The 9,319-nt window shown below is 45.4% G+C and overlaps 1 protein-coding gene across 3 annotated transcripts in view; it reads right to left on the bottom strand.

The window, feature by feature from the left end:
* Positions 1 to 4,700: 4,700 nt before the first annotated feature.
* Positions 4,701 to 9,319, bottom strand: part of RCAN1 (regulator of calcineurin 1) — a 94,924-nt gene continuing 90,305 nt past the window's right edge. For 2 of the 3 annotated variants that reach the window (XM_029214672.1, XM_029214674.1), the window contains exons 3-4: positions 8,686 to 8,845; positions 4,712 to 6,477 (exon numbers count right to left, since the gene is read on the bottom strand). In XM_029214672.1, coding sequence (XP_029070505.1) covers positions 6,305 to 6,477; positions 8,686 to 8,845 — 333 coding nt within the window. In that variant the 3' untranslated portion in view covers positions 4,712 to 6,304. Of the gene's footprint in view, positions 6,478 to 8,685; positions 8,846 to 9,319 lie in introns of all 3 variants that reach the window. The other variant, XM_029214673.1, reaches the window with a different exon arrangement.

Below are 9,319 nucleotides of genomic sequence, written 5' to 3'. Positions count from 1 at the left end.
TTCATGGTGCTTAAATTTTTATTTCTATAAGAAAAAGATTGATGCACATTTTGTACAGTTTGCAGGAAAAATGTTTTAGAAGCTTCAGAAATAAAATTGACCTTGCAGAAACATAGTGCAATTTTGTTTGTTTCTTTTTTTTCTTTTTCTAATAATTCACTAATTTCAAATGCATCATTGCAGATGTATTTTCCTGGTACAGTACGTCACTGCTGCCCGAGGTCTGATGAGAGTGTGGATTGACATTAAAGAGGTGATAAGATGAATTTCATTTACCACTGGATTACATGTGGATGTATATATTCTTATTTATTTATTTATTTATTTATTTATTTTTGGCTGCGTTGGGTCTTCGTTGCTGCGCACGGGCTTTCTCTAGATGCAGCGAGCGGGGGCTACTTTTTGTTGCAGCGCATGGGCTTCTCATTGCAGTGCTCTCTCTTGTTGTGGAGCATGGGCTCTAGGCACACGGGCTTCAGTAGTTGTGGCACATGGGCTCAGTAGTCGTGGCCCGCGGGCTCTAGAGCACAGGCTCAGTAGTTGTGGCGCACAGGCTTAGTTGCTCCACGGCATGTGGGATCTTCCCGGACCAGGGATTGAACCCGTGTCCCCTGCATTGGCAGGCGGATTCTTAACCACTGCGCCCCCAGCAAAGTCCCATGGATGAATATATTCTTGAAGTAGTAATTGGTTGGTTCTGAACATATGAAAAATTAGTCATATATTAAACGTTAGGGAAAGAACTATGACCCAAGTTACTTTTTAAAGTTAACAGATTGTCATGGACATATCAAGGTCTTCTGGAAGAGATTAATCGGAATGCTCACACTCTAATTTGGGAAGCTGCTTTGCCTTGCTGTATAATACTGCGTTCTAAGAATGTTATGAAAGTATTATACACTTGAAAAATGCTTTTATAAGGATAGAGTGAGAATTAAGACCTTCCCCCACCTTTTGTCCATTGTCTAAGATTTAAATTTTTCCTTTATCCTGATTTTAAAAATAAATCAACTTTACTGAGGCATACTTTACATAAAAGAAAATGCACACATTTTAAGTATGCAGGTTGATCTGTTTTGGACAAATGTATAAACTTGTTTTACTACTACTGTGTTGTTGTTACTGCTGTTATTACTGTGTTGCTCCATCAAGATATAGAACATTTCCATCATTCTGAAAAATTCCATGATGCTCCTTTCTAGTCACTCATCCTCTAGCCAATCAATCTGTTCTGAAAAGAAAATTTAAAAGCAGAGTTTTTTCTTTTCTCATCTATTGCTTTACTCCAACACAATTATGTCTCCTTTTCTTTCTCTTTCATTCTTTTTTTTTTTTTCTTATTTTTTTTGCGGTACGCGGGCCTCTCACTGTTGTGGCCTCTCCCGTTGCGGAGCACAGGCTCCGGACGCGCAGGCTCAGCGGCCATGGCTCATGGGCCCAGCCGCTCCGTGGCATGTGGGATCCTCCTGGACCGGGGCACGAAGCCATGTCCCCTGCATCGGCAGGCGGACTCTCAACCACTGCGCCACCAGGGAAGCCCTTCTTTCATTCTTGTTGCTCTAGCAGCCTGGCGTTTTGTTGAATTAAAGCACTGAGCTGATTATTGGCTCTACTGACTAAGGAGAGAGAAACATGCCTTATTATTTTTCTATTTTTTCTCAGTGACCTTTTCACTCTTCATCCTCTGAAATCTGCATCCATCCATCCATCCCCCCCCACCCACCTATCCATCCATCCATCCATCCATCTATCCATCCATCCACCCATCTGCCCACACATCCATCCATCTATCCATCCATCCATCCAATCGTCCATCCATTCACCACCCACCTATTCGTCCATCCTTCCATCCATCCATCCATACATCCATTCCATTCATCTACCAATTCACCCACCCACCTGTCCATCCATCCAACTTTTTTTGAATGTCTGCTCTGAGCCAAAGGCCACCGGGAATCCCATCTCCACTTGATTTATGTTCTAACAGCGAAGACAGACAATTTAACAATTATGCTAAAAAGGCAATACATACTACAACAGGGAAGTATGGGACACAATGGGTGACATAGCAGGAGTAGCTGGGAGGGATTCTCAGGGGAAGTGACATTAATGGTGGAGACGTAGGACAAATATCAATGAGTCGGCTAATTATTTCAGGAAATTTATTGAGCACTGCAGGCTGGGCACCGTGGTAGCTGCTAGTGATTCAGACAGAGGTGAGTAGGGCAGACATGGGACGTTTCTCATGGTATACACATCATCGTGGAGTTAGCCCAGGCGGGGCTGGGGCAGTGGCATGTTTTAGGGAACATCTCAGTGGAGCACAGGGAAGACAGAACAGAGTGAGTTAGAAACACTGCAAATTCCACATGACCAGAATATGAATGTCAGCCAGGAGGGGCGTTCTTGATAGCCTTGCAAGATACAGCTGTGAACAGGGGCTACAGTAAGCTGTGAGCGGCTTGGCTGTCAGTCGCTGTATAGAATGGTCATCGGATCCCTAATCAGAATCTTGAAAGAAGGAGAAACGGTGCATGCAGGCACCGCATCTCAGTCACTTCCAAATAATCTTCTCTGGCTTTCATAAACGTAGTCATGATTAAAATGACCTTTCACGAACAGCGGGAGGGAGTGCTGAAGAAAATGAGATATGTGAGAATAAAATCCATCTACCTGATTGCCGTGTAACTTTTGGTGAGTCACGAGAGTGAGAATTTCAGATGTGAATTAGAGATTGCCAAGCGTGGCGGCATACTTGAAAAAAAATTCCCTACATGTCCTACTTTAGAATCAGAAGACACGAGAATTGGAGAAGAAAAACATGTATTTCTTATTATATCCTAACTTCTTCTCAGATAATTTTAAGGTAAATTCTTTATGTAATTTCCATCTGAATTGTTGACCTTTAGATGAACTTTACTTGATAGGCACTTAATGCAAATATTCCACAGGATTATTTAAATGCTGTAAAATACGACGTACCCCAACTGCCGATGCACTTTTGGTCATAACATGCCTGTATAGTATATTTAATCCTTTGCAATGAACATTTGGGAAAATCTATTTAGTTGGTAGTGAGCTCTGTACAATTTCACCTAAAATTAAAGCTCTCCAAAAACCCACATCTCCTGCGGGCACTAATTCTCACAAGATTCTGGACATGAAAAATCCTAAATGCTTGCTGACTGCAAGTCAATGTTTATAGCCCGAGTATTGATAGCCGCACGAAATGTTATACTTCTCCCATCATTTACCTCCTTTGCTTGGATGTAGCATACATTGAGGGGCTGATTTTCTTTTCTTGGGTGGATGGCTCCAAGCTACTTATCATCAGATGAGAAATATAGTCTATGAAAATCTCTTTAAGGAACACATCCAATCAATGGCAAAGGATGCGTCCCGTGTGATTCTGCCTGTCTGTGCCTGTCGTTTTGCATTTTACTGAGCCCTCTCGCTAGCAGGGCTGGCGAGGTGCTTGAGTCCTGGGCACGTGCGTGATTTGGGACCCTTCATAATCGTCTGCCAGGTAACCAGACTGGGAGCATTATTGGCTTTGGAATTTCAGGTGAGGCTGTACCTGCCACAGAACCACTCATCAGACATCGTCCATCAGGAGTGAGGCTGTTTGTTGACTTGTGATTTCTACTCTAGGGTCTGACGGCTTCCCGGGCAGTGGGACCAGCCACCTGTATTTCCCCAGTTGTGTAAGGGGAACTGTTGGAAATCTGCATTAACTGACAACACAATTCAACTTTATTCCAGGGTTATGTTTTGTTTTGCCACATCGCATGGCTTGTGGGATCTCAGTTCCCCCACCAGAGATTGAACCTGGGCCCCGGCAGTGAAAGCCCGGAATCCTAACCACTAGGCCACCAGGGAACTCCCTCCAGGGTTATTTATGAAACAGGATCCTGGACCAGCGCACTTCCCAATTCAGTTCTGCTCTGCAGGGGCTCCTAGTTATTCAACACGATGACAAGTAACAGCCCTTCCCCCCACCCCCGTGGTTAATTAGTGAATCTCCTCAACAATCAGATTGTTGGAAATGTGGTGGAAATGTGGATTTTCCAACATGTTTAAACCCCAAACGTATATGAATTTAAAATAGGCAAATGCTGTTGGGGAATGACAGAATGAGGCTGCTTGTACAAGGAAAACAGAGGAGCAAGTGAATTTTCATGGAAAAATGCCTGATGCTTATCTCGATGAAGATTAACACCATTTGCTCTAGTTCGGCAAATAAACATGGGGTTGTTTAGGCCTTTGGGGGCTGGCCAGGAGTTCACCACCATTTGTAATAAGAATTCCAGGTGAGATTCAAAGAGGAGGCTTACAGACAGATTTTCTGAACATAACTGGCCTTTGTAACTTAGAATCTTCCATGGGCATCCTTTCTAACAGGAAAGAAAACTCCTTAAATGGACAATCAGAGAGATTGTCGTTTAGTGGATCTGCTGGCGAAAAGGGTTTTCATCAGAGTATCCTCTCCCTGGGCAAAGGAAAGACTCAGACTTCTGATTTCAGTTTTCTCCATTTTCCCCTTTCCTAGGTGATGCAGCATTAGTGTGGTTGACCCTCTGTGAATCACAGCAAGGATCTGGGAGTTTCCAAACTCAAACTGATGAAGGGATGCGTCCTTCTGAGACTGCAGAATTCAAAGGGTGCACAGGTTGACAATTAGAAATAAAATGACAAACAGGTAACTTTTCCGTAAAGAGCATATTGTGTTGATTTATTATAGAATGCAGTTAAAAAAAATATCTTGAGGTTAGCCTCTCCAGTTTAAAAGCACTTAACTAGGGACACTTGAACAGCTATGCAATGGTCTCTCCCTCATCTGCCCCGACCCCCCCACCAAGTACTGTAAACAGGGTTTTGAGAACATTCAGTCAATGTCTTGATATGAACAGCCACATACCTTTGCTTCTTAAAGAAAACCATCTTCCACATTTCCAAAGCATGCATTGTTACTTGGCATTAGGTATTTCAAAAGGACAAACCTTGTTACGGTATTGTAAGGCCAAAATAGAATACCTATTGACCAGACACACACATGACAACTAGAAAAAAATTACAAACATTTAACCTAGTGTGACAATTCCGTCAGGAATGAATGGGGAAAGGCACTGCATCCTTCTCATACCACCACGCATCTACTGTCCACTTCACATGCTTTGAATTCAGGTCCTGTCAAATAGCTGAAAGGCATTTTCTATAACATACGATTCACAGGGAGGTTAATACATCTTACACTAGTCTTCCACGGCCGTATTTCTCACCCAAGGGCACAACAGGTATGAATATACGCTATCAGCTTTATTTACAAGTTTATCTTGATGTTTCAGTGGGGTTAAAAAAAAAAAATCAATGATCTCAACTGAAAGTTCCCCCAAAAAAGGGTTTTGGCTATGGTTCATGTATATAAACCACCACGTAAAAGAAATAAATGAAACCCATTTATTGTCTGACCTAAAACATCTACACTAAAATTTCTCACCCCCTAAAAGTTGGCAGTGAAACTGCTCTTTTCTGAGTTTTATAAGCGAAACGCTACGTAGGAATTTCAGATCGACTTCTTTTGCAAAAGCACAAGCTCTAGGTGGCATCAAATAGGATGCTGAGTGGGTGTATTACCGGTAGAATCCCCCTGTGTGTGCTGTTGCAAAGACAGTCATTGAATCTGGTAAGGTGACAGATTTTGCAAATGCTTTCCTATCTTCCCCAAAGATGTAAAACAACAATGGCATAACTCTATATACGACCAAAGGTTAGTTCTGAAAATCAGTAATACACATGCACAAACATTAGAACGTGAGGGGGAAAAATGAGACACTACAATTTCCACATTGCATTGCTGTCTTCACAACCTTTCTGCACCAGACACCTTATGGCTTCACGTGGTGCCTTTTCCTACTGGGAGAGAGAGTCTACCTTGTAGGCTGGTTAGAAACAGAAGGCTCTCCCTGGACCCACTGATCAATCTACCCCTGGCAAAAACAGAACCTACCAGAAAACAACAAGTACAAAACACTATCGTTATTGGTTTTCTCGAGACGTTCCCAGAAGTCCTTGTGCGATCACCCCAAACTCAGTGATTGGCTCAGGACATTCCCAGGAGCCATGAACATTGACTGATGCGCAGCGTTAGAACCAGAAGACAAAGCCTCGATTCTCTTCTGAGCAACATGGAATTTCTGCCACAGCGATCACAGGCTGCCATCTCCAAAGTTGTGACCGGGCCGCTTCCACAGTAAAAGATTCCTTCTCGTGAGTATGATTCAGAACACTTCATCCGGGTGCCAGTTCAGCTTAAGTGGACGGGCGAGTACTCCGGCCTCCTGGTCTGGATAATTTTGGGTTTGGGTCTCTTCATTCTTTCCACCTCGTCTTCTTCCTCGTTCTCCTGGTCGCTCTCACACACGTGGACCACCACACTGGGAGTGGTGTCGGTTGCTGCGTGCAATTCATACTTTTCCCCTAGGGAAAGAGAACAATTGCAGGGTAACTCAGGCAAGGACCCGAGGGTCAAAGCAAAAGAGCAAACGGATACGCACGTAGAGGTCAGCTCAGCCGGGCTTCCGTGGGCATCCAACGGGGACTGAGGGCCACAGGCAGCCACACTCTGGATTGGTGCTTCTTTGGTGGCTCATTCTATATCTCACCACCGTAAATGACTCAGCTTTCAATCAAACACTCTGAGTCCAGGCATATGGAAGGTATGGAAGGAGTGTATTTTTTAATTACACTTAGCATGTTCACCAGGCCCTCTAAGCTACCCAGAGGACTTCCCCGGTGTGGCGCAAGGAGCACCCGTTCAGGAAAAGACGGTGCATGAATAAAGGCGTTAGGAAAGGACCTCTTGAGCCCACGATAGGGACAGGAAGCACGGGGAGGCCCTGCACAACCCTGCACAGGTGTGCTGGTTGAAACAGGTGCTCTGAAAACATTTTTGACCACACCATATCCTTTTTCACACAACTATCAACCCCTTGAACCAGGAGTGTCCTGTTGTTCTCCGTCAGCCTGAATTTTATCAGGTTCAGTCAAGATGCTTTTACTCATAAAAGGTGTTGCCTCTTCCCTACCCCACGCGTGAGACTGGAATGCTATTGTAACTGCGGCTGAAAGGGGGAAAGAGCCTCAGCATTCTCGGGGTTGGGGGCAACTAAGGTGGAGGGCCAGAGAGATCACTCAAAATGTGGGTCACGATCCCCTTTACAAATCCCTATGTACCTGCTGAGGAGTCGCAATCCAGGGAGCATGGGGACAGGATCATATTTGCAAAATCTTTGCAATCTTTCAACTGTTGAAAGAAAGACTATTCAAGGTCACAAGCCCTAAGTAAACGAAGGGCAAATTGATCTTATGGCTATTTTCCAGAAGGGTTTCTAAAACAAGCCGTCTGTAAAGAAGTGGTAGGTTCTAGAGTGTGAAGAATGCTCGCTAGCATCACTTCCTGCCTCTGGAGCAGTTTGACGCCTCTCCCCAGGTGGACGTCCCCTTCCTCCCTTCTCTAACATCCCAGGAGGTTTCAGCCCTCCGCTACCTAATACACCTTGACCTGGAGCTGCCAGGAGGAGCGCTGGCCACTTCCGTCTTGACCTTCATGCCACGATGAGCAGTAAGTAATGTGATTCTTGCTTTCTACCACAGGGGGAATTTCCGTCAGAGCGATGTTTACAGAGATGTCATCTTTTCCATGTGAAACCGCTAATAGTCCAAGAAAATAAAACCGTCCCCTCAGAGGAACACCAGATTGCTGGTCAAGGAGAAAGCTGATGGCCTCAGCATTTATTGCACTTGCTCCACGAATAAGGCAGAAGGGGGGCTCAAACCTCTTTACCCCCAAGAACCCCGCTTGCACCTGCCAGCTCATCCAAACCCTATCAGGTAGGACAGGAACCTCCAACATTGTACTGTTTCCAGAAAACATGTTGTGAGCGCTGCTCATAAGCTAGGCACTATATGAAGTGCTTTTCACACGATGATCTCGTTTACTATTCCACCCGGTAATACCCATTTTCTGGATGAGAAGCCTGAGGCCAGAGTACCTTTCTTCCTAAATGCTCACACCTTTGTTCCTTCTGAGGACCGGAACCTCTTCTTCCCCTGGCAAGCTCACTAGGGGAGCACCCCTCCCTATTGGGCTTCGTGACTGGGGCTCTTTCTCCACTACGATCTATGGGTCTCTGTTCCCTCACACATTCAAAAGGTCAGGGGAGAAGCAGATCAATAGATGAAATTACCTTGACTAAAAATGAAATGTCTAAAAGTGGGGAAAGCCTGTTTTCCCTTTCCAAAATCCAATCACTCATCCCCACTTGGAGCAACAGGACGTGAGGCCGGGTCTTGAGTCCCTCACACCGGCTGTGCTCAGTGGGTGAGGGGATGGATTCACGTGATGCGGCCCAGAGGGGTCATGGTACTTGGTGCCCTGGACCAGCTTGCATGCTTTCCTAATGGATGAAGTAAGAGGCAGGCGTGCACGCTCCCACCCCGGGGCATGGGTTACTTCGATTCAGAAGAAAGCAAATAGAGACAATTCACAACACACACCGGCACTGATCACGTGAGAAGTGGAAAGAGCAATGGGGTCGTGGCCACTCCTGCTGCAGGCGTGTCTCTGCCTTGACCACAATCTCTCCACGTCTCCTTGCCCCCTCTCCACCCGAGGGCACTGCTTACCTGGCCCCAGCTTGGAGATAGCATATAAAAGGTCATAATTTATGACGGGAGTAGCGTCTTCCACTTGTTTCCAACCGACCGGCGGCGAGGCAGGAGGAGAGATCAGAAACTGCTTGTCTGGGTTTGGTGGAGCCAGGTGTGAACTTCCTATGTGTAAAGTCTGAGGAGAGAGATAAATGAAGGTGGGTGTTCCTCGGGGGAAGAACTGAAGCAGCAATCGCACTTAATGGCAGCCTACGGAAGACAGGTGTGAAGGACAAACCCATGTCCAGACAGCTGAACAGGTGCAGCCCAAGGATGAATCGCAATACGGTTTCTAAGGGCGGGGAAGGGAACTTGGATTATGGTGCAAACATGATTAGAGGCCCCTCGCAGGACAGGGACTCACAGGCACTGGGATTGCAAGTAATTACGCTTGAATTAGACTGATTGAAAATATACAGAGATAGTTTTAGTAAACATGGGACAAGTAAAGCACTGTCCCTGAGGTCAAGAGGGATCTCAGCATCAATTGCTTCCAGCTCCTCATATTACGGTGGCATCACATCATATCACAGAAGCTCCAAAGGCTAAGCGACATCTCTAAGATGACCCAGGACTCCTGCCCACCACGCTCTCAGGCTTCCCTCCCTCT

This window comes from Monodon monoceros, unplaced genomic scaffold, assembly GCF_005190385.1.
Source record: "Monodon monoceros isolate NGI ecotype Baffin Bay Population unplaced genomic scaffold, NGI_Narwhal_1 Super_Scaffold_11, whole genome shotgun sequence".
Taxonomy (NCBI): Eukaryota; Metazoa; Chordata; class Mammalia; order Artiodactyla; family Monodontidae; genus Monodon; species Monodon monoceros.
The sequence above is the reverse complement of the archived record's forward strand: the minus strand, read 5'-3'. Positions and strand labels throughout refer to the sequence as shown.